Genomic DNA, 25,195 nt, shown 5'->3' on the forward strand with positions numbered 1-25,195 from the left:
TCTGGGGTATTTATCTTTGATTAGATTGCAACATCTTATCACAAACAAAGGATTTTAAATCTCCTTCTCTCCCTCCCTTTCTTTTCTCTCCAAATCTCTCAATCCAAACACACCTTAAATCGCTCTTAATGATTACTCCGTATAATACTCGACAACATAGCATTCAACCATTCACCCAGAAGTTTAACCAAAAACATCAAAAAATTGTGGATTTTAGCGGCTAACAAATGTAAGATAATCTTTCACCTTATACTAAATGTCTATGCCTCATGTTACTATTCACTGATGAATAGTAACTCCAATGATGAATAGTTCCACTTTTCTGGGCTGGACTCAGTGCTTTGGTTTGATTGGGCCTTGTTTTTCGGAATGCAGCATTCCGAAAAAAATCTCAGTTTCAGTCCAATACTCACATTACTTCCTTTTGGGCCTGTTTTATTTTCCACTTCCTCCAACGTTCCCATTCTTACCACCACTCATTCTCCGTCTTTTCCTCCCCATCACTCCTTTCCCCTTTTACTCATTTCTTATCTCCGCCTAACCATTCTCCTTCAGGTATACTCATTTCTCATATTTTTTAATAAATTTGTGATGTGAATGATCTTTGTTTTCATACGGTTGTTGGTGATTGATGATTATCTGCGGTTTTGTGATGTGGGTATACTTTGCCTTTTCCCAAAACTGTTTACTTGATCATTATCTGCGGTTTCTTGATATGGGTATACTTTGCTTTTTCCCAAAAAATATGATCTGATTTCGCCACTCTTTTGATTCCAGATATGCAATTACAATCACCGATTTACATTGATTTCGCTGCTTGTATGGTAGGTTTCTGTTTTTGTTTCTTCTTTTAGTGTGTTAATTTAATTTGGTCTGCCATTTGGTGGTACTGACTAACTGACGGTAGGTAGATAGGAAAGAAAGCTAGGAGAAGCATCAGACGGTAGGTATTATACTCTATAAAATAAGGTACTGATTGTTTGATTTTAGTTGCCCTCTATTAAGTTATTTTGATTTAATATTAGGGGTTTTAACTTGGATTTGTGATTGCTGTTAGGGTTGAGGGCTATGAAATTCAGACAGGAAAAGTTTGGAGATTCCTCTTGGCTCTTACAACAGCTCTGTCTTGTTCAAGAACTCAATTCCCACCCATTATCTTCTTTGTTCATGGTATATTAAGCTACTTTTTTTAGACGGAGGGATTATCAGCTTTTGGGTATTGAGATAACTAGACTATTACTCCCTCCTTCCCAATCATTTGTTTACGTTTTTATTAGTCTGTGTAAACAAGCAATTGAGATGGAGGGAGTATAAGCTTCTGGTTATTGAGATAACTAGACTATTATTCCCTTCTTCCCAATCATTTGTTTACGTTTGAAGTCCGTCTAAATAAATAATTGAGGCGGAGGGTGTATAAGCTTTAGGCTATTGAGATAAGTTAACTATTATTAATTTTGAGAAAGTTTGAGGTTTATTTGAGATTTATTTGTTCATAATATGGTTGAAAGTTTCACCTCAATGTATATCTTTGTAGTCAATATGTGACGATTTGCCATTGCTAGATATGTGATTTAAGTTATAGTTGATCGTTATCCATCCAATTTCTTATCCATCAAGTGATTCCAATTCATCATGATGTAATGTCTCAAATTCAGGTTTGCGTGGAATATCGCGAGAAGATCTCAAAAATTTGAAAGAACGACGGCACAGAGGTGAGTTACTCCATAGTTACCTCGTGTATTGCATTGGGTGCTTTCTTTTCTTGATAAGAAGTTAATTGGCAGTCTAATATTTTTTCTGTCTTCATCTTATTTTAGTAGTCTAAGCTCATCAGAAAAGTGCGAGTAATTGAATACTCTGAGTACCAACTACTGTGGTAGCCTTGTTGGAGATCCCGGATTTGGTCATGATATAAAATCCACTACATATTTGTAGAGGTTTTAAAGTTTATTGCAGTGGTATTAGTCACACTTATGGCCCAAATAATGAAACCATGCCATGAATCATGATGGCATATTCAGATGCTAAGATCAGGCTTTGATGGCATATTTATGGACCACCTCTAACACCATTTATTGGGTACTGGAACAAGACCAAAATATCCGCATTCTCCTCTCTCTACGTGTATTTGCATGTCTATTTTGCGAATACTCTTAATTATTATGCTAATCTTTGTGTTGTTTGTTAAGTAACAGAGAAGTTTAGCCACTCCAATTTTTTTTCCTTCTCTGTTTAAGAATTTGGAAGATTGTTTAGGTTCCTCCACTTAATGTGCTAGATCAATCTATTTTATCTTTTCGAACTATGATGTTTTTGACTGATACAACATTGTTTATAACTGAGTTTAAGTGTTCCGTTTTCATCTATAATATTTGCCTTGCAGAATGATAAGAGGGAGAGAGTGGTCAAAACAAGTCGTGATATCACAATGAATAGCAAAAAAGTCATTTTTCAGGTGCACCGGTAAGTGCAATATAGACAACTGTAATGGTAAAGACTAAAAAGAATCTCGTTTTACATTTGATTTATTGCCTTTGAGTTATTCCATCTTTCCTGAGTAGTTTGTGTGAAAACTTATTTCTGACAATTATATGAATGCCTGGGTACTTGGGTGTGTGGGTTTTGATACTATTCGAAGTGTTGCTTGTCAAATATGTAATTAATACTGGTTGCCTGGTTGGTGGGACTCAAGGGAGATTTGGTTATATGAACGGATGAACATTATTCAAGAACCAAAGTCTAGATACTCCATTTGTTGTTGCATATGTATCTTGCTCTATTCTGGTATTTGTTTGTTCTATGTAGTTAAGGGACTTGCATTGGTTGGTAATATATGTTTTCTTAATAATGACAGAATTGGGAAGCAAAATAAAGACGCCGTACTTGAAAAGGCTGAGAAAGATTTACAAGCTGTGAGGGATCAACATGTATCTCGACTTCTGAAAGAACTGAATGGGTCGACTTAAACCGAGACGTGCATACTCTCCTGGGGTAGGTACTAAGTCATTGTTCTTCTCATAATTTAGAAAAGTCATGTCAGTTAACCATATCATTTAAGAGGTAAGATGCGGGTGGGTATCCACAGTGAGTCTTATGGCTATGTGGGGGTTTCATGATAGAAGCGGGGTTTCAACGACATTATTTTTTCAACTTCAACCTCATGTCATATTTCTTCCCTTGCTTGACTCGTGTTGGAAGACTTAGTCTGACCATGATTATATGGTAAAACTTTAGCGTCCCATATAATTTTGTTGGTCTTGTGGAAAGGGGTTGTAAGCATAACTAATTGATGTTCTTTGCAGGTGCAAGAATATGTCGAAGCCGCAACATTTTGCAAATTCTGTAGAATTGGATCACTTCTGAATCTGGATGAGATTAATGCTACTTTCTTACCATTAAGTGACCCCTCCATTGAGCCCCTGCAAATCAATACGCTGGACTATCTTCTTGGGGTAATTGACCAATAAACTCTCTTCCTGCGTTCTACATTTGAATATTGTACGAGTAGTCTATTTTCTACTTCATAGTTTTTACAACACTGAGTAAAGACTAAGAGTATCGGATTCTTCTTGGGTGGGTTGACCTTTAATGAATTCCCATACTCCTTGAAAGACACAATTAAAGGATCCTTCCTTAAGTGTGATACCAAGATCTAGAAAGTTCTTAGTTCCGGATGTGTGGAACTCAAAAGAAAGGAGACCGGAAGATACTAAGATATAAAATTATTAGGATGGAAGAAATGGGTCATTGGTAAGGCCATGTTCAGTTTGTCTGGTAGTTTAGTTTTTATATAAGTTTAGTTTTTATATAAGTTGCGTTGGGTTGAATCTGGGTTGCGGAATGTTAGATGAGATAGTTGGACCTAAAGTTTCTCCCCAACTCAGGAAAAACATGTAATTCATTTACTAAAGAAACCAAGCTCTTGAAAGTTCCTAGATCCATTTTTTTGGAATAAAAAGGGAGTAGGAGATAGTGCGAGTGACTCCGTATTAGTTAGAGACAACATGTTGTGGGTCATGCTAGAACCATGCTCAGGTTGTTAGGTCGTTTTAGTGTCCCTAAAATTCGATTCAAGCCTTTATTATGGGATTAGAAGGATGTCAAACGTTCAGAGAGAGCTAGACCTAAATTTTCGCCTGAAGTTGGTAAACCATGTTACTGTACTCCATTTGCCTTAGATAGTCTCGAGGTCTTCTGCTCAACTTGACCTGCGAGGAGAAATGAAGTAGGCATGACTGTTTGATAGCTGAAACTGTATATGAGTTCCAGCATATTGAAAGTAGATCAGTTTGCGGACCCACTCAATTATGATTTATATGATTGGTACTACCAGCTCCAAAATTGTGTGGACTCTGCAAGTCTGCAGTGTATTATTCTATACAGTTTAGCATTAATGCGAGTTCTTTAAATCTTTTACAGATCAAGCTAGCATCAGTTTAACTAGGCATGAAGTACATGAAAAGAGTATTAGCAGTAGTCGGTGGTGGTCCGGAGGAAGAAGAAATAATCGTTCAAGGAGTTCGCTTCGCATTTAGTGTTCATCAGGTACATTTGCTTTGCTGTGATTACAGGTTGAGGAAGCAAAAGAGATAACAAAGCTCCAGATGGGACAAATGTATATACTCCCTCCGTACCAGACCAAAGGTAACACTTACTATAAACGGACGTACCACACCAAAGGTAATATTCCTTATTTGGCCCATAACATTACCAAATTATCCTTATACCCATTTGATATTTACACAAAATGCCATTACATACCCCACCTACAAACCCACAATTAAACCCACAATTACATACCCCACTTATTTTTTCCCTCTTTACCCTTACTTTTTCCACTTTTTCTTAAATACTCCAATTTTCCCTATGTTACCTTTGGTGTGGTACGGAGGGAATATTACTTAACCTTTATTTTTTTTAGAATGGACTATGAAAAAATACCACTTTTTGTCTCAACTCAGAAATTCTGAATCATTCACAGAAGGCTACAGAGTAAGGAATTGTCAGGCTTTAGCTTAAAAGATCTTCGACAGCTAGAAAAACAATTATCATCTGTGAAGGCAAAGAAGGTGATTGTAACTTGCGCACATCTTAGGTTGTCTTTTTGAGTAGAGAGATACCGATAATAATTTTGGTTTTAACTGATGCAAGACCAGTTATTGATGGAGCAGCTGGAGCTCTCACGCTTACAGGTACGTCATATACTCACTCGTGAGTGCTTCACATGTATGATCACTGGATATTTTTGAAGAAGATACAGGCAACTGAAAATTGAAATTTTCTTACGTAATGGTTAGAAAGGGATAAAATATAGTTGTTCACTGGGAACCAATTCTAGGTTCACCATAGCTACGCATCCACTTGTTTAATATTATGCCACATGATTGCTTGAAGTTCAACTAGGTTATGTGGTTAAGTGGCTGGTCAATGTTGGAGGTCCAAATGCAGTACATGTACGTTAGATTCGAGCCAGTTATTTATGTTCAGTTTACTAAACGTCGCTCTTTCATTATTACTCTGCTTTATCTAGGAACAAAAGGCATTGCTGGAGAATGAGAGCTTACACAGACAGGTGATTAAGTTCATTTATTATCTCATCTTGCACACAAATTAAGTGTGGTTTAGCGAAATAGATCCAAGTATTTAGAAATTTTGGGGTATTGCAGGTGGCAAAACTTCAAGGCTTTGTGACACCAACTGAGAAATCTGAGGAGATGTATCTAGAATACTATCCCATAAAGAGAAAGGTTTCTCCTGACAAAGTTGTTGCTTTAGCTAGCGGTGAATTTGAGAAAGAAGATTCAGATGTTACGCTCCACCTAGGGTACTGTTCTACCCTCTTATTGCCATGGAAATAGATTTTTATCTGTTGGGACGAGAATTTATCTTTCATGATTCAAATTAAATTGATTCATTCACTCAGGCCACCATGTGGTGAAACGCGGAAAAGGAAGGCATGTGAGAGCGAGTCCGGAAGTCCAACAGTTAGTCCCTGATGTTTCTCTCCGTGTCAATGATGGTCACGGTTTTTGATCATGTTTAATCCAGACATTAGAAAAACCAGTATAGCTTATGTCAAGTATTTTAGTGACATGTTAGCTGCCAAACATTGAGATTATTGTTTTATGGAGAAAATTGTGAGAACGCTGAATTGATTTTCTTATCCGCAGCAATGTTATGATAACATATCACATGGCACTTGTTTATGAACTTTGTCAAATTTGTCCAAAATCAAATGTGAGATAATTTTAAAGTTTGTGGCAACGAGCCTATCAGATATACGGAGTATTACTTATAAGTAAGCTGCGGATGAGATGACTTTATGTGTGAGACCAACTCAAGTTATATGGTTAGTCTCACACGTCTTTGTTCATTACATCCTATATTCCTATTTGTGCATAGGTAAAGCTCACAATTATGACTCCATCAAAGCTGACAACTATGACTCGATCTTAGTGACTCCACCAGAACTAGAACTTGATATGACCCGACCCGAAATATCATTTTGACCCGGCCTGAACTCAACTCGACCCTGAAAGGGTAGGCTGACATTATATGACCTGAACTTGATATGACTCGAACCAAACCCAACCTGACTAACCAGATTGTCTCCAATCTTGGGATGGTAAAGAAGTGTGATACATTAAAAAAACCTTGCAACTTGAAGTGAAATATAAACACCCTCTTTACTCCAATTGGTTACTGTAGTCACCAATAGTGGTCGTCTCCGTTTCATGCATTGTATATGTTGCTTTTAACAAAAAAAACTTTATGAATTATCTATAAATAATCTGCATAAGAAAAATTTATGCATTATTCTCACGTGCTCGTAGCTCAATGTGGAGGAAGAGGGGGAGAGGTATGAGGAAACAAGAGGATGATGAAGGGAGTAAGAGGAAAAGGGCGAGTATATAAGGAGAATAGGGCGGAGGAGTAGTAGTAATAGGAAGAGAAATGGTTATAATGAAAAATTTTAAAAATTGTAAAAGAACTACACTTAGAAAATAGAATTTATTAAATGTATCGAATTTCGTTTTCATTAGTATGTCAGTTAATAGAGGCAATCGTAATTAGGATGTCATTTTCTTCAAATAAGCATAGAGAGACTAGACATAAGGGGAGGCACGAAGACATTAAAATAGAAGGGGGAGAAGGAATAAAAAAAGGGGATAAGGAGGATGAGAAGAGGGATGAGGATTAAGAGGCGTAATGTTAAAGAGAAAAAAAAGGGGGAAGGAATAGAACGAGGGGAATGCGGGGAAGAGGAGGAAGGGCTAAGGGGAGTAGGACAAATAGTAGGAGGAGAAGAGGAAGGGGGAGGGGAAAGGGACGAAGGTCGGCGAAGAGAACAAGGGGGAAGAATAGGAGGTAGGGAGAGGGAAATAGAAGATTGTAAACGATAAGAGGAAAGAAAAAAATGAAGGGTGAAAGAGGAGAAAGGGGAATATATGGAGGAGTAATACGAGAAAAAATTGGAGGAGTAGTAATATGAGAGCAAGTGGAGGAGGAGAGGAAATGGAATGTATAAGGGAAAAGGAAGGGGAAAGGGATGGAGGTTGAGAAAGAGGGTAAGGGAAAATAAGAGGAGGAGGACTACGAGGTATAGGGAAAGAGAAAGGGGAAAGGGGAGGAGGACTACGAGATTGAAGAAGAGAAGGTGGCGTAGGATGTGACGGTGTTGAAGTGAAAAGAGAGAGATAAAGAGGATGACGAAGTAGAGGGTGAGGAAGGTTTGGGAAAAGGAGAAGGAAGAGAAGGGGTAAGGAGGGCTAAGGGAAGAAGAGCGATTAGTATGAGGAGGAAGGGGAGAAGATATGTAATGTTTACGTTACTTTGCAAAGTACAATATAATACTATTGTCTTATGTATTTCATGTAATTGTGTTTTTTAACAGTTAACCATCTAAGCAAGAAGTGTAGCTATATTCGGATATTCATGCTCTAAGCAAAGTTAAATACAAATTATTTACTAATGGTTATAATATTATTTGCAATTGATTTAACCATCAAAATAATATAACAAGAAGAGTTTCATTATAATCGAAACTCTAACATGTACAAACAACCGAACTAGATCGTATATTTATGTTCGCAACAACGTTAGATACGAAATATTTATGAATGTGATCTTGTTTGTAATTGATTCGAACATACAAAAAAAAACAAGAATTTCATTGTGATCGCCACTCAAAATGTATAGAAAGCCAAACCAAATCAAGATTCGCTATTATGCATTTGAAACGTAAACAATTAAAATAACTTGGGGGACGGCGCGCATCGCGCGCCGTGCAACCAACTAGTAATATAAATAAATCATCTACTTTTATACGGTCATAAGTTTGCTGATGCTTAAATTAACATTATTAAAGATAATGTCATTTCTATGAAACCGTGCATTCCACCAAATAAAAATGATCTTGATAAAGTCATCTTTTGGAATTAAATCCTTGAGATAATTAAGTTTCGTTAGAAAACTTTGACTTGTAATAGTATCATAATTTGACAAAAACTCGTTGAAACTAATAATGTTCAGGTCTTGGATGACAGACCCAATCAAGGGACATTCGTAAAAGAAAAGATCTTTATTTTCAATAGGATTGTTGCACATAACACAATGAGGTGGGACATCAATATGATTCTTGAGAAGTCTACTTTTCGTTGGAAGACCGTCAATACAGGCTTTCCAAAGAAAAAATTTCAATTTAGGAGGAATATTCAATTTCCAAATCCACTGAAATTCACATTTGTCAAGAGGTTGATCGAACAAACCTTGCGCTAACCAAGTTGCTGTTTTGGTAGAGAAATTTCCATCTACGGACAACCCCCAAATGAGGGTATCTGTAATATCATTATGTGGCACTGGAATGTTAGTAATCTGATTAACAATATCGTTATTCACTAAACTGGATAATTTACAAACATCCCATTGCTTGTCTGAGGTTATGAAATCTTTAACCAAAAGATTAAGATCATCATTACTTATCATCATCAACCATACGCTTGTAAGTGGGTGTGAAAAAACCCAATTATCAGACCAAAACTTAATGTTGCTACCATTACCTACCCGCCATCTCAAATCCTTTTCTAAATAGAGTCCGAAGACTCATTAGTTTACGCCATTGCCAAGAAGAGGCTGAATTAGGCTTATGATCAAAGAGTGAACAATTTCTCAAGTATTTTTTAGATACCACTTTGACCCATATACTTTCCTTATCCATAAGAATTTTCCATAAAAGTTTCAATTGAAGAGCTTTATTGGCTGCTTCCGAAGATTTTATTCCCAGACCCCCAACCGATTTCGGTAAACAAACTTTATGCCAACCAATCAAATTAGGGGAGCGTTGTGAAGGATTCTTATTCCAAAGAAAATCTCTATTAATTTTATCTAATCTTTCATGGATTGCCGAGGGAAGGAGGAAGCTTTGCATTTGGAAAGTTCCCTTTGAAGCTAAATTAGCATTGACTAGGACGAGTCTACCTACTTGCGACATAGAATTTGCTTTCCATTTTGATAATTGGGTGCAAGAAGACTAAATAATATAAGACTGAATAATTTGGTGGGAAAAACCTACAAACGGTTTACTAAAGCTAAATTTTGACGGATCGAGAATAGAAGGTAATAAAGCTGCTTTAGGATATTCTATAAGAGATCACAATGGTAAATTATTTTTGTTAGGAGCAAAAAAATGCGGATCTAATAGTATCCTTGTTGCGGAAGCACTTGCCTTAAAAGAAGGTATTTTAGCAGCTAAATACTTAGGAATTTCAAAGTTAATTGTGGAGGGTGATAACTTATGTGTTATTAACTCGATTCGAGGTACTTGGCAAATTCCGTGGGAAATTTCTAATATTATCAAGGATGTGAAATTAGACCTTCATTTTTTCGATGAAGTGATAATTAAACATTTCTTTCGTGAAGCCAACAAGGTTGCTGACTTCATGGCTTCAGTTGGACATTCATGTCCAACTCTTTCGAGGTGGTTTGATAGCCGGTGGCTTCAACTTACCTCCCTCATTCGAAAGGATGAGATAGGTTGGTCCTACCCTAGAGGATCAATCTAGTTTTCTTACCTAATCAAAAAAAAAAAATCTACTTTTATACGGTCTCTTTGTTTTTATCTACTAACGTAGATCTCTGCAAAAATCGAAGCAAATAATTGTAAGTACTCCGTAGTGACAAATAAAAAAGTACTCCGTACAACGTACTTTGTAACTCATAGATTCATCATAAACAATTAAAAAGTAAGGAATATAAACTGTTAGGGCATTAATAATAGACAAACCTCTTTTGAAGTTTATCTCATGCCAAATAATCCAACATACAATCCTTTCTAACAATAAACCTCTTTATAACAATAGACCAAAAATGTGAGGGTTCATAATATGGGCCCACAAACAAAGAAAATATATACATAACAATAAACTATTACACATAAGGACCCACTTACTATCAACAAACCCGGATACAATATTGTAACCATTCTCATGGATTAAGCTTCTTAACTTTATCCAACAATAGAAAGGTTTGTCGACAAACCTCTAAAATAGTGGACAAACCTCTCTACAAACCCCTTATTGTTAATGCCCTTAGTATTATATATTAAGTGAACTGCATAAAAACAAAACGTTGGTATAAATTAAGGATCCCTTTTTCTCTCCATTTAATGGCAAGTACCTATTAATGGCCCGGATCAGATATTGACAATATCTAAGGGTTCTAAATTTACACATAAAAATAAAGGAAAATGAGGATGAAAGAGGAAATTATTATTTAAAGAGATTGTGAGAGGAAATGGAGAGGATTCATTTCCTAAATTAAGTATAGGAGTAATCGATAGAGATGATACCCTAATTTGCAACGGTCTTAAATCATGTAACCATCATTCACTGTTCAATCATTTTAATTCAGTATGGTGAACTCCTCCTCGCCCTTGAGAGTTGTAACTTTGGTAGCCACTAAATATTATCAAATGGGTCGTGCAAAATAATAAAAAGATAAAAGTAAGTAAAATATAGACTACAGAATAAGATAATTCTCCGGCTTGATAGATCAAGAAGGAAAACCATACCTCGAATTATCTGCTAGGACTCTCTGTCAAGTATAATTGAGGCAGGGAGATGGTGCGGCGATATGAAGGTTGCCAGAGGTGGCCTTTCAAGGCAAACATAAGAATGGTGGTGGATTAACCTACACATATATCAAATGCGAATAATGGGAAATAGTGATAAAAGAAGGCAAAAGATAATAGATTGGTGCTGTTTGGCCAAACTTTAGAAGTGTTTTTGTAATTGAAAAATTAATAGTTAGTCCAAACACTCTAATTTAGGGAGTTTTAAAACTACTTTTAAAAAGTTAAAAGCTGATAATTATCCCAAAAAATAAAAGTAGGTATTTGCTACTTCTACTTTTACATAAAATGCAAATAATTCATTACTTGCCCTTTTTTATACTTCAAGAAACCATTACTTCTTTATTTATGTTGTACCTCCACTTATTCGTCTTCTTTGTACAATATTTGCTTCTCTCCTCTTGCATACACCATTAATGTACCATTTTATGTAAAATTATAATTTTGATTTCCTTCCCATCTCACAATATTTGCTAGCATAATTTTGATTTGACAAGGGTGTGTAAAAATCAAAATTTGAAGAGTAATCATATAGTTTTAGTATGATAGTCGAGTGATTACATAAATTTTTAAATGTTAATTTTTATTCAAATGATGAAGCTACAAATTACATGGTTAATGAAAAAAAAAGGTATGAAAGTAGTTAGGCAAAACATATAAATTTTATAAGAAACCGCTTTTACAAAAGTATAGCCAAACAATCAAAACTTTTCCAAAAAGTAGCTTGTGAATAAACTTCTTTTAAAAAGAAAAATCTATTTTACACAAGTAAGGCCAAACAGCACCATAATATTTTCCAAAACTATAGTTATATTCCCCTACCTCTGCTATTGTTAATTACGGCTTAAATCATGAATCAAGTTAACAACAACAGTTTTATTTTCAGTTGCGTCAATTACGGCTAAATTCATATTTGGGCATAACAAATTTAGTAGTATTATTTACTAATCTTAATTATATAAGATGATGCTTGATTTAAGGATCTTAAATGAGGAAAGGATAATGCGATTGAATAGTCAGACATTATATTTTTGCCCTGGGATTTAAGTTTTAAAAAGTAAGACGTGATATTATCGATTTTGTGATAATGTGATGATAATTTCCTCCTATAATCATGCTAAATTCTCCTATAATGATAACACAGTTATGGCAATATTAATTTTCCTCGTTTATTGATGATAACATTTTCCTATAATCATTGCTATAATCATACTTATTCTTTTTGTGTTCTAAGTTATTCGTATTATGGAAAAGAATTAATAACAATAATCATGCTTTTACTTAATTGCCACATTTCTAGGTTTTGAATATGTATTTTCAATAATTGATTAATTTAGTATACCAAGATGAATATAGCGAGATCTTGATTGACATTTTTTTTATTTTTCAGAATTACGTCTCGGATTTGCAGGAAATTACACGTGGCATTTAAATAAGCGTATGACACGTGGCAAACATATAAGGCACTGGTTTAAACTTTAATATAATATATGATGATTATATGTGGTATTAATGGATGGATTTGGTTTCCTATTAAAATAATAATAGTTTTTCCGTTTAGAGCTATGCTAACTAATAAATAATAACCCGTACTATTTTTATATAGTACAAGTTCCAAGTAATTCTTTTAAAACATTTATTAAAAATAATTCTTCTATTATGTTAAAATACATGTATCCCCTTCTACTAAAAGAGTAAGAGATTTCCAAAATTTTTTCGCCTAAATGAATTTGGCTATAATTGGCCTTTTATTATACCATATCTATAATTGAGCTTTCATTATATTATATTTACAACTGGATTATACTAAACTTTTCATTTTCCTTCGATTAATATAAAACATTAATAATAAGAAATTTTACAATTAAATTTCAAATTGAGTTAAATATCAATTGTGTAGTTGTTACTTTCTTTATTATTCTTATCTAAAAATTGCGCATTAACGCGGGATCTATACTAATTACATATAATTAGGGGGAGGGTGATTAGAGTCTTAGAATTAGTCTTGCCTAAGAATAATCTTATTATCACCTTTTACCACTGTTAGGGGTTTTATTGAACTCTTTGAGATATTGATGGTTTGATTGAGGATGGTGATTGGTGACAACTTGACCCGGTGGACTTTTGAAGAGACTCTAGAGAGAAATCTGAACCGTTGACATACCTTTAGGTCACTAGTTTGATTCCATGAAAATGGGTGAAATTACAGTTGGGTTGTGATACGATCGAGATACCGCCTCAACCACAATCTTATCCACTATTTTAGGTTTGGGTGGTGGTACTTTTACCCATTAAGACTTGTAGTTGGACCGGACTCCCCCTAACATTTTCCTTTCTCGAATTTAGTTACTCATAATCATCTTAGCTTTCGTTTTTGCTTAGTTTATTTCTTTATATTTGTTTTAGTTTTGCTAGCATCTTATCATTTTCAATTATTTGGCTCTCATCATTAATTGACCTTATTATAAACTAGATCCAAGACCGTCTAAGTGGATTGAAAACCCTACTTCTGTCACTACGCATAGGTTAATAGGTCATTGTTTGATTAAGTGGTGGATGACAAATATCTTATCAAATGTACAAAGGAAATGTGCATGATTTTTAAAGAAAGTGCAAAGATAGGGTTTTCATATGTGAGGGCGATTTTTTAGAAGAATGAGTTTAGAGAGAGAGAGAATAAGATATATGCGGATAATTTAATATGGTGGAGGTAGGGTTATATGTTGGGAAACAGTGAGTTAATTGGACGAGTTTGGGTTTATTATTGTTTTATTTGAATTTTGGACCTATATTTATTATTGGTTCTTATTACTAAGGTGCGTTTATGTAGATTCCTAGTTCTTTTTTTAATCCAATTTCGTTATTTTAGCCTTATTTCAAAGTGTATAATGATACTGACGGTGTATTTTGCATCCCGATTCGCATAAGCGTACATGTCTATTAATATTTTTTTTTCTTTATTTTGTTGATTTGTATGAGAAATATTGTATTTTATTTATTTATTTATTTTGATAAAAATCAGTTCTGTTCTCAATATATATGCATTAGGTATAGTTTTGAATATTTAACCTCATGCAATTTAAAAGTGTTTAAAACAAGTATGGGGTAGAGTGAAGAAAACATAAAAATTGATTAGGACAAACGAGGTATGATATTTGTCTATATATTGGAAATAGAGACTCATGTATCACCGACCTGTAAACAATTGCAATTGATAATACAATCCAACGCTACACTATTACATTAATGCTTAATTAGTCTATGAACAACTCATTGTGTATTCCACGTGGACCAATAACTAATAAAAAATCTTATGATTAAAAGCACATAGTGATGGCAATAAATGAACATTTATTTTAATTAAACATCTATATTAATAAATCAAATGATTAGTTACTCTTAAAAGTTTCCTTAATTTCCTTCTTGAGCCTCCATTTCCAAAGGCATGTCCAGAGAATTGAGCAGATTTTAGTGCTTAGCCTGAAAATTGGCTAGATTTTGATGCTTGACCAGTAAACCCTCCTCAGAACCCACCTTTTATTTGTCCTTTCCCTGCACCTCTAGCCGCTCCACCAAATTTTCGATTTGCTCCATCTTGTCCAAGACCTGACCCAAACTATGATGCACCACCTAATGCTTGTCCCGATCCACGACCTCCTCCTGAAAATCCACCATGTCCGAATGCTTTTCCTTAACCACCAAATCCAAATTTTCCGAAAGCACCTCCAGATGCTTGTCCTGCTCCACTAACTCCTACTGAACCTCTTAATTTTCCTAATCCTTGTCTTTTGCCACTAGATTTTCCTCCAAATTGTCCTAATATTTGTCCCATGCCACTAGCTCTTCCTGAACCTTCAAATTGTCCAAAACCTTGCCCCAGACCTTCAAATCGTCCTCCCGCTTCACCACCTCCGTTGAACCCAGAGCCTCCTTTTTCGGCTCCTTTACCTTTTCAATGCATCATGTGTTTGGCAGATGACAAAGGAAGAAATGTTGCTTCACTCATTGTAATTGCAATCTGAAAAAGCAATCAAGATTAAAAAACTAACGTCTAAAACATTTTTAGTTAACCAAGTAAAAAATATCTAAAATGTATAGAAAAAGATAGCATAGCATGCTACTTACAATGAGAAAAGTGATAACATGGAGTATGCATGATGCCATCAGAATTGATTCTTTAATTATCTTCTCTTCGTGTTGTTTTTCTTAAGAGTTAACAATGTTCAGTCTTTCTTTTGTATGAATATAAGAATATAAGAAGGTTATTTATAATTTTTTTTCTTAATTCTTTACCACAAGCTTGAATTGCAAATGTTTTAAAACACTACTACAATTTAAGGCTACGAGAACGCCTCTAAGAGAACGGTTGATAGCGGAACCGGTCTCTTTCTTATTTTTAGCTTGGCGCGCTCGTAAATTTACAAAGATAACGGTTGTTTGTTCCAACCGTGCTTGTAAATTTACAAAGAGAACGGTTAGATTTGACCAACCGTCTTAAAAGAAATAAGAGACCGGTTGATATTTAGAACCGTTCTCCTTGAAAAACAAAGAGCATGGTCTCTCTTTATCACCGTTCTATTTGTTCATTTGCAAAACCTAAATAATACGAACTTCCCGTTTACACTTCTCCGCACATACAGCTTCTATTGCTTTCTTTCAAACACCAACAATCATCGCTTTTGCCCCTTGTCCGTGGTCGCTCGTATTCCTACGTTGCCTCCTGCCGCCGTTAGGTCTCTATCCCGCCGCCACCTTTCTTCCTTTTTACAAGGTTTGGTTCACTACAAGAAAATGTCTTTTGGGTGACAAAAGTGATTAATATGGGCGACAAAAATATTACTTGCAACACATTAAGTAAAATATGGGCAACAAACTCTTTTTTGTTGCCAAATAGTGCAGTTTGTGCGACGAAATGAATTATTGACGCCCAAATGTCATATTGGGCAACAAATAAGAGTGTTTGTCGCAAAAAATAGTATAATGGGGCAACAAAAAATAGGTTTTGTCGCTCTAAAAGACTTCGAAAAAAGGGCGCAAAACTATTCATGAATTGGCTCTTAAAATTTTTCCCCAAATTATTAAGGCGCTTATTTCCAATTTTCACTGCCATAAGACTCGATTCTCGCATACTACTTCACAATCCACCGCACACCACTAGCTCACCATTGTTGTCCGCCGCTCACGATGCCGCCACGTCACGTCCCTCAGATCCACCGTCTCTCTCGGACGACCTCATTGCCGTGTTTTCCATTTGAAAGGTACTAACCCTAATTTTCTCAATTTTTTTCGTAAATCTCGAAATTGATGGGTATACAAACACTTTATTACTTGTATAATATTATAACTTCATAGATATATCTAGGCTGGGATTTGTTTTTGGTGATGAGATATGGCTGCTTCGCTTTATTTTTAACCTAATTTGGCAGGTATACAAACACTCCATTCCTAAACATTGAATGCATTTCTACTTTATAAAAATACATATTCTTGCTAAAGATTTTATCTTTATTAGTGGTATAAAAAATGGGTTTTGTTTTGTGTATTACTGTTTTGCAGTAAAAAGAGGGTAGAATTTTATAATCCATGATAATCAAATGATTATTGGCGCTGAACTGAGCTTTTTAAGGGCACAATTAATTTATGAGGTATGATAAATCTCCTGCTTTTACAGTGCTACTTTGCGTTGTAGATTTGAGCATATTTTATTCCTACCTATGATTTGAGCATTGCGACTTGTGTGTGTGTGAGGGGGCCCTAAGGGTGATTTTTATGTTGACGGGGCTTAAACCGAGGTTATGAACACCACCTCTCATAGTCCATGACTTTACCAACTAAGATTATTGATATTGCCTTGGACTACACCTATGGTAGCTGGGATTTCTCAAGATTTCTCATGCCTTCATTATATGATTCACGGTATTTGGGGAGGATGGCATCTTGAGATGCAATGTTCATGTGAAAAAGGTTATTGCTAGGATAAAACACTTCCAATGTAATGATTTACAGACTTTGACAAAAGGGTTAGAATATTTATGTCTTGATACTTAATAATTTTTACATCAAGTCTATAAAGGTGATCGTTGGTAAAATAAACATTAAAACTTATTGATGATAGCCACATTACCACTTTAGCTTTCAGCAGTCTAATCCTTTGGCTATAAATTCATTGCTTCAATAGTAATCTCATATGTGAAGACATGTGCTAAATTGGTTGTGATTGTCCTTTGGAGGATCTGCAACTCTAACTTAGTGAACTTACCAAATAAAGATTAATATAACCGTCTTAGCTAAGAATATGTGAGATCCGTATTATTCAGTCGTTTAAGGCTGTATCATTCATTGTTTGTAGATTCCACTTTATTTACCGTCTCTCCTATAACATAAGGGTTCCTAATATGACTGTCTCATTACTTTTTTTCCAATCAAAACTACATTAGCTCAATCATGACAACATGACTTCTGTCTATTCACAAATATTTTAAATGCTTTTTTTATACCCGTGAACTTTACACAGGTTTTCAGCTGTTCTTGTTGTTTGTTTCACATTTATTTTGAGTTGTACATACGGAGGTTGCTTACTAATTTAATGCTGTTCAGCTTAAGCCTTAAGGGCTGGGTGCTTTTTTTATAATGTAATATTGACTGGCTGCTGATTGTTACTAGAGCAGGACTGCTACACCGGTGTCGCTGCAGACTGTTAGTGGTTTGTTGCTTGTTGCTGGCCTGGTAGTTGGTTGCAAAGCTTCAAGCTGTTGTTTGTTGCTTGTCGTGGATATTAGTAGGTGGCCAAGATCTTGGTTGGTTGTGACACTTTTTTAATTTCGTGCATTAGGCAAAAAAATACCGAGTAAATAGTTAGTCCTTGGGACCGAGTTTCTGGACTAAATGATGAGAAGCATTTTGAAGAATTGAAGAAACTCCATGAAACTGAAATTGAGAAGCTTGGTGAGGATACGCTGACCGGAAAGAGACTCATATATGAAGGTGATAAATCACAAATGAGGTACAACTTCTTCACCCTTTTTTTAACTCAACCATGAATTGCATATGTATTACTCCGTATTTAGTAATATCTAGTGACTAATATATTACTTTTGGATCATATCATAAGGGTACTAACGATGGCTAACTAGTACATTTGCCACCAAGAAAACTCTATTGGACATATGCCGGTAGATTTCTCATTATTTTGGCAAAGTTCAGTAGTTGAAAGATATGACCTATTACAAAAGTGTCAACTTTTGATGGAGACTAAAACAAAAGATAGATCTTTGATTTTTCTAGGGACTTTTGAAGGTGGTTGTTGTTTTAGGCTGGGTTGCTAAGTTTTGTTTAATTAGGCAAACTGTTGAAGGGTTTAAGAGGTTTAGGAGGCTTGTTAACGACATCACGTTTTGCTTTTTCTTGTTTTTACCTCTAACATTTTGGCCTTAACTTGGTTTAAATACTGTTTCTACCACAAATCTTCAAAATGATCCTCTCCTACGTCGCTTCTGTTTGGGTATGTTAGATTCAGTTATGTTGCCTTTATAACGGATGACTTGAATCGGCTTGGCTTGTAGAGTGTTCATCATGCAGATCAGCCAATGCCTGGTGGAGAGTAAGAAGAATTCAAGATGGTTGCTGATACAGAAATTGGTATTTTTTTTTTTTTTGCCCAATAACCGGAAAGGTGGTCACTGATTTGTCGGAGCCAGTTCGCAGGTTCGTACTCAATCTTATATTTTGATCAATTTGGTTTAGAAGCAAACAATCATTTTTCTGTATAGGCCAGCTTAGCGTTCTGTAGTCGAGAAACAATATGGTTACAGATCTTCTAGAAAAGATGAAATGGGTTCTATTTCGCACGAGAAAAATGAGTTAACGACATCTTCTTACAAACTCGCAATCTATTTAGAGATGTTATCTTTTCTATTGCTAATCAATCTTCTTACTATATTCAATATGGCAGCATGGATTGCAAGCATGTGTATGAAAAAGAAGCAATTATGCACCATATTTGGCACACCACTAAATCTAACAATTGCCTTGTTCTAGGTATTTCACCATCAATTCTATATTTGTATAATTTGTCGATTCAATTCATGTTTGTTTTTATCTTCATGTATTTCTGTTCCTTTCAGATTCCAAAATAGCCTTGTGTGCTTCAAGAGTGGTTTGTGATGCCTTGTTTCATGTCGAAATAGAGCCAAATGCGTCCACAAAACAAACAAACTCAGACTCGCGGTGGTCCTTTCAATGACTTGACTACTTTTAGTGACAATGATTCATCTTATTCGTAGTAGGTTGTACGTTACCTCCATTATGATTCAGACTTGGTATGAAACGACAATTAGTTCGATTAGTTTTTATTTTAGTTATTACCATTGTATTTATTTTACTTTATCTGCACCGTTTATTTTACCGTCCTAATGGTTCAAATTAAATCGGAAGGTTTTTGTGTAAAAATTGCTGGAGTTTCTGAATTGTAACAGGTTTGATTCTTATGAGCTATACGATTCAATCATGTAGGGTTATGATAAAAATGTAAATATTTTTTTAAAAAAAATAAAATTAACAAGGACGGTTAGTACCATCACAACTGTTCTCTTTGAAAAGGTAGATCTAAGGCGCCAAAAAGGCTAAAATTCTAACAAAGAGAACGGCCTTATCAAAGAGACCGGTTCTTATATATAACCGTTCTGTGTGATATATCAAAGAGAACGGTTGTGGAGCTAGACCGTTATGATTGTTGTTACAAAGAGACCGGGTTGACTTGATTTCAACCATTCTCTTAGATCAAAGAGAACGCTTGGCTACAGGACGGTTTAAAGTACCTATAAGAACGGTTAGAGACCGTTCTCTTTGATAATTTTTGTAGTAGTGAAACTACTAATAACACGCATATGTCCTAGTAGCTCAATAAAGTTTGTGGATGATAAATATGTTAAATTGTTTTTGGCCCTTGAATTTCTCATTCAACAAACTTCTTATTCTTCAATCCTAGCCCTATCATTCGCATCTTGTTCTACCTTTTCATGTTTTTAGGTGTTTGTGCTTTATTGTATATGCTTTATTAACTTTATATAGTACTTCATGTAGTTTATATGTCTCAATTCTTCATATCTAAGTAAGCTTTGCATGTAGTTCTTCGTCTTTTTCTTTGTTTTTTTTTAATTTTATTATTTATAAGTTTAGTTCATTTGTTTTCTTGTTTCGTGCTCTGTTTTGGTTGAATAATCTTACCTATTCAGTTGTCTATTTATTTTAATTTTTTAAGCGTGTTATTAAATTAATGATAAAGTCATTGAATTTTAATTTCTTATGGCATGTTCTTCAATTATCAATATAGTCAATTATAATTGATATTTTAACACATTATTCAATGTTATTGTTAAGGTATGATGCTCATCATTGATATACGATTATCTTAATTATTTTTATATTCTAGTATTTCGCTAAATTGTCTTTTTGTTCATTGATGCTTGGAATTTTTTTATTCATATAATTTATCTGTTGTTTTCTGTGAAGAAACTCAAAGTTCCACATGTGAGGGTTGTCCCACATTGATAAAAGAGGAGAAGAATTACCACTTTATAAGGCAAGGGGTTACTCCTCTATCGCCAATTGGTTTTAGAGTGGAACCCTCTTGGGCCTACGTTGTGGACTCTTTCTCCTCCGTTTGGGTGCGGCTCAGGCCCGTTGTTGAATTTAACATTTTCTTGTAACATGAATTGATGCTTCAATGATAGGAGTTGCCTCGAGTCTTATAAATGTTCTCTTCGTTGATGAACTTAGGGACTGACAATACTAAGCCGAGAAGGACAAGAGTATTAAATCTGACGATAATCTTAACGATTTTTAAACATCAATGAAACTCAACTTCCTTTGTATATAATAAATTGATATTCTTGATAAATTCGATGTAAGTGGCAATCTTATATGTAAGTGAAAAAAAATTGGGATATCTTACATAGCTATGAGTAAGAATGACACTGGTAAACCGATTTGGCATATTTCAAGCTTTGTAACTGTAAAATTTATAGGCATATTGGTCAATTTATTCTACAAAACAATGTTGGGTCTTGGGGTTTATTCTTCCTTAGTTTAATAGTGATGAGTTTTATCAATTGGTTTTTATTGCAATTGTAACACCCCCATTTAATCAGGAGCCTTTAGCTAGACATTCTCAACTAAATAAGACTGTTACCATCTCGGTTTCCCGAGGTAGTGAATAACAAAGTATAACAATGCCAAAGTACTTAATTAAAACTTAGTGATTGCATATTATTACAACTTATTCAATCTAGATATAATATAAAACTTGATACAACTTGCAGCGGAATAAATAAAGTGATTACTAATCTAAGTGATCTAGACAACAACTATGGTCCAAGTCAAGCTCACGTCCCAACGCTCCCAAGTCAGCTAATCTTTAGTACATATCAAATATGCTCCCTATTATGGTTCATCACAGGTGTTCACGAATACACTGTCAACCACGAAATTGAGTAGGAATAACTAACAATAGAAGATGACAATAGCAATATGAATATGCATGATATGACTTAATAGAACCATTCAGGCGAGTTCATCACTCGCAACACTATTCATCCCACTAATCCCTGGCCGGGGAAGCCTCAACCCTAAGGTGAGAAAATACACTACATTACTATAAAGTAATGTCTGCCTCAACACACAGTTGATAAATATCCACCAGACGGTCTGCAGAACCAGTCTGGGGCTTGCCTCGAGAATTTACAATTATAATCGTCTGCCAGAATAAATATGATAACCAGTATACATTACTATAAGTAATGTCTGCCATAATAAATCTGATAACCCCTATACATTACTATAAGTAATGTTTGCCAGAATAAATCTGCTAACTAATGCAAATGCCATCTTATATGAATGCAACGATAAATAATAATAATAATCAGCCGGATATAATCCACAATAATCAACTACAATGATATAATAGTATACTTTCAGCCACAATACTCATGTGAAATACAATAATAACAGCCAGTTGAGTAGTTATCCTACCTGGCAAGCGAATACTCTAATTACGCACTCCTATTATGCAATCCAATCAGCAATTAAAGTTCCTCAATAAAACCCTCACCTAATACAAATAATAATAATTACTTCTTATATACATTATTCAAATAATTCCATTAATTATTAATTAATTAATTAATTAATTACGTCAATTATAATCTCGTACAATATAATTATAATAACCAATTTCAACAAGTCCGTCACGTATTGATAAATAATATTTTAATTATATTTATTAATTATTCTAATTTACGAAGCAATTAAACTAATTATAAAATACCTCAACTAATTATAAACAATACGTAATTTATTATAATTAACTCCGTCTCAAATTACCCAATTACCAACTAACCAAAGAACCCGTCTTAAGAACCCAAACAAAATAATCCATGTTCCATCCCGTGTTACCCGACAATAACACTCCATTAACCCACTATCTTAAGAACCTAAACAAAATATCCACCCGTGACAACCCACGCCAACAACCCACAAAAACCCACCATTAGCATGGCAACCCCTCTGCCCAAAGCTCCACCGAGTACCACCACCATGACACCCCAGCCACGGTGCAGCAGTATCCCAGATCAACCGCCAACACCACCACCACACACGGCTGCCAAAGCGAGCCCTGTCAGCTAACACGTACTACACTAACACCACACGAACCCAACACAACATATACAAACTCAAATTTAAACTACTAGTCACGACCACAACCGAGCCTCACCTTACTCAGCACCACCGACAACCCCTAATCACCTGCAAAACCGCCCTCACGACCCTCAACACTCACGCCCTAACTACATCTTAAAACCCGACATCAACAACCAAACCAACACCCTTGACACCGTGTACCAAACCCCAACACCACGACTACAACAACCGCCAATACCACCTCTGGCCACCACCTTTGACACCACTGTCCTACGGTGACTCCAGGGGAGGTCCCCTTTCCCCGGTGTAGTCACAAACACGGCTATGGTAGTTGTCTTAAGACGGTCACACGCGAACACTAACCATCCCCTGTTTTTGCAAATTTCCGACAACTACCACCACAAACCACCACCTACGACCACTAAGACGCCACCCTTGAGGTCGACAACACCACCATCTTCCATCCCCACCATACCCAGGTCAAGACAAGTTACGAATAAGGGTTAAACCCGTGTAAAACCATATTACAACCCCCTTCGAACCACTGGCAAAAACACCCAGAAAACTACCCCTTACCATCGGTCAAAGGTGGTGAAAAGTGGGTCAGGTTAATCCCTGGTGTCCCACGGTCAAGGTGATGGTCTCGGATTGGTCAACGGTTGTCTATTTAACAACTTATAGCAGAGCAAAGAGTATACATGAGACGGTCTTACCTCGAGTTAATTAGCGATGTAAATTCCGTCTTTATTCCTTCTACGTCTCCACCTATTCTCTCAAACTTTCAGTTTGCATATCATAATCTAGGGCAAGATATTTATCTCTATTTATAGGGTAGGTTTAGATCTATAAGAGAGTAATTAGGAAACTATGTAATTACCTTATTACTATTATTATTATTATTATTATGAAATACGATTACTATTATTATTATTATTATTATTATTATTATTATTATTCTACATGGTGTGGACGCGGGCCCACGGGGTCGCTTGGGAAACAAGCGTTTGCATTTGTGGAGTCGCCACCAACTTACTGTGGAAAATTGGAAACCGTTCGAGTACTTCGCGTCATGTCAAGACACAAAGTACTGACATAGACACCAATAACTCGTTACCCTTAGCATTCTATGTCTAGAATTACTTTTGTGAATGCCAATGAACACAGATGTTCACAGAGATCTGGAGTAAGGGGTGAAGGTACGTATTAGGAAGCTCTTTTGATCGAACACCTAATCCCACCCGCCTCGATAGCGGCCTCTACTAATGATTAGGGAAGTTATTCATACTTGATATGTTGTCGATTATATGCATGCAATGCAACATCCAATAAATTAATTCTAGCATGTGAAGATTAACTAAGTCGGTGAGCATGAAATTTAGCATACAATTGGGTCGAAATAGGGTTTAGATTGGTTACATGTGAAAACATATAAACAAACGATAATAAAGAATACACTGAATCTACAATAATTAAAATTGCAATAATTACAATGGTTTGATTGACTTACGTCGAAAATACATTTAAAACGGATGATTTGAGAAAAGAAATAGGAAAATAAATTAACAAATAGATTAAATGTGATAATATGGGTAATAGTTGATTAATACGTAAGCTAATAAATTAGGTCAAAGCAAGAACGGAAGTTCAGAGGCAGAACTCAACCCGGAAAAGGCGCAGCAGAGCTGCGTCCCTTGGAAGAGGCGCAGTGTTCAGTGCATCTGTTCCTGAGGTGAGTTCTGGCTGTGAAACCGGAACTGCATATTGTTAATGTTCGTTGGTTATTTAATGATCGATTATTGATATCTGACTCGGATGAAAGTGATTTAATGGATTATTTATATATGAATTGGTCATAAAAGCGATAAAACATGAGATAAAATTAATTAAGGCTATTAATTGCGAATTAAAACAAGTTAAAGTTAATGAAAACGAATTAGGTTAAATTGAAGATGGAAAAGACGTGATAAATGGATGAAAATATGTACAAAAGGTCGAATCTCAGAAACTTGATATGAACAAATCGAGTATCTAAAATCCGGGTTTTGATTTAATGACGAAAACCCGCAAATATTGATTATTAGGGATTTTAGTCGGATTTAAAGATGACAAATATTAAATATTAAAAATATGTTAGAATTTATTTTATACGAATGAAATAAGAAGAAAATAAGAAAAAGACGGAAAAAGACACGAATCAACAAAGAACAAAGGAAGAAGCAGAAAAAGACTCTTCGAAGGGGCGCAGCAGTTGCTGCGTTTCTTCTCGACGTCTGCCTTCCGTTAATCTGTAAAAGAGCTTAACAAAAGAGTTTTTAGAGATCGGTTTTAAAGATACTCTTGACGTAAATCTTACAATAATTAGTACAAAAA

The 25,195-nt window shown here is 35.3% G+C and overlaps 1 protein-coding gene and 3 long non-coding RNA genes across 10 annotated transcripts in view; 3 read left to right on the top strand and 1 right to left on the bottom strand.

Moving 5' to 3' along the window:
• Positions 1-11,948, bottom strand: part of LOC141642965 (uncharacterized) — a 30,036-nt gene extending 18,088 nt beyond the window's left edge. Inside the window, exons 1-3 of the long non-coding RNA XR_012543559.1 lie at positions 11,486-11,948; positions 11,069-11,187; positions 4,125-4,208 (exon numbers count right to left, since the gene is read on the bottom strand). This is a non-coding gene — a long non-coding RNA (uncharacterized LOC141642965). The remainder of the gene's footprint in view (positions 1-4,124; positions 4,209-11,068; positions 11,188-11,485) is intronic.
• Positions 460-1,506, top strand: LOC141630268 (uncharacterized). The gene is made up of 3 exons (XR_012537466.1): positions 460-555; positions 778-969; positions 1,058-1,506. It is a non-coding gene; the product is annotated as an uncharacterized LOC141630268 (long non-coding RNA).
• On the top strand, positions 4,436-6,206 carry LOC141642963 (agamous-like MADS-box protein AGL15). Of its 4 annotated transcripts, none has more exons than XM_074451962.1 (5): positions 4,436-4,644; positions 4,962-5,192; positions 5,531-5,572; positions 5,667-5,824; positions 5,924-6,206. In XM_074451962.1, the coding sequence occupies exons 2-5, from the start codon at positions 5,145-5,147 to the stop codon at positions 5,994-5,996; spliced, it is 321 nt and encodes a 106-aa protein (XP_074308063.1). In that variant the 5' UTR covers positions 4,436-4,644; positions 4,962-5,144; the 3' UTR covers positions 5,997-6,206. The 4 variants fall into 4 exon arrangements, with proteins under 4 accessions (XP_074308063.1, XP_074308062.1, XP_074308064.1 ...); XM_074451961.1 differs by having other exon boundaries at positions 4,982-5,192; XM_074451963.1 differs by having other exon boundaries at positions 4,436-4,545.
• A 4,174-nt stretch (positions 11,949-16,122) lies between the features above and the next one.
• Positions 16,123-19,634, top strand: LOC141642966 (uncharacterized). 4 transcript variants are annotated; one of them, XR_012543561.1, is made up of 7 exons: positions 16,123-16,386; positions 16,481-16,554; positions 16,685-16,773; positions 17,792-18,131; positions 18,691-18,832; positions 19,080-19,165; positions 19,252-19,634. It is a non-coding gene; the product is annotated as an uncharacterized LOC141642966 (long non-coding RNA). The 4 variants fall into 4 exon arrangements; XR_012543562.1 differs by having other exon boundaries at positions 16,124-16,386; positions 16,491-16,554; XR_012543563.1 differs by lacking the exon at positions 16,481-16,554 and having other exon boundaries at positions 16,126-16,386; positions 17,797-18,131.
• Positions 19,635-25,195: the final 5,561 nt, after the last annotated feature.

The sequence above is a fragment of the Silene latifolia genome, chromosome 2 (assembly GCF_048544455.1).
Source record: "Silene latifolia isolate original U9 population chromosome 2, ASM4854445v1, whole genome shotgun sequence".
Taxonomy (NCBI): Eukaryota; Viridiplantae; Streptophyta; class Magnoliopsida; order Caryophyllales; family Caryophyllaceae; genus Silene; species Silene latifolia.

Bases quoted from the DNA above. Each gene is read 5' to 3' on its own strand.
- LOC141642963 (XM_074451962.1), top strand. From the start codon at position 5,145: ATGCAAGACCAGTTATTGATGGAGCAGCTGGAGCTCTCACGCTTACAG. The intron at 5,573-5,666 runs GTGATTAAGTTC...GGGGTATTGCAG, and splicing joins ATGAGAGCTTACACAGACAG to GTGGCAAAACTTCAAGGCTT. The intron at 5,825-5,923 runs GTACTGTTCTAC...TCATTCACTCAG, and splicing joins GATGTTACGCTCCACCTAGG to GCCACCATGTGGTGAAACGC.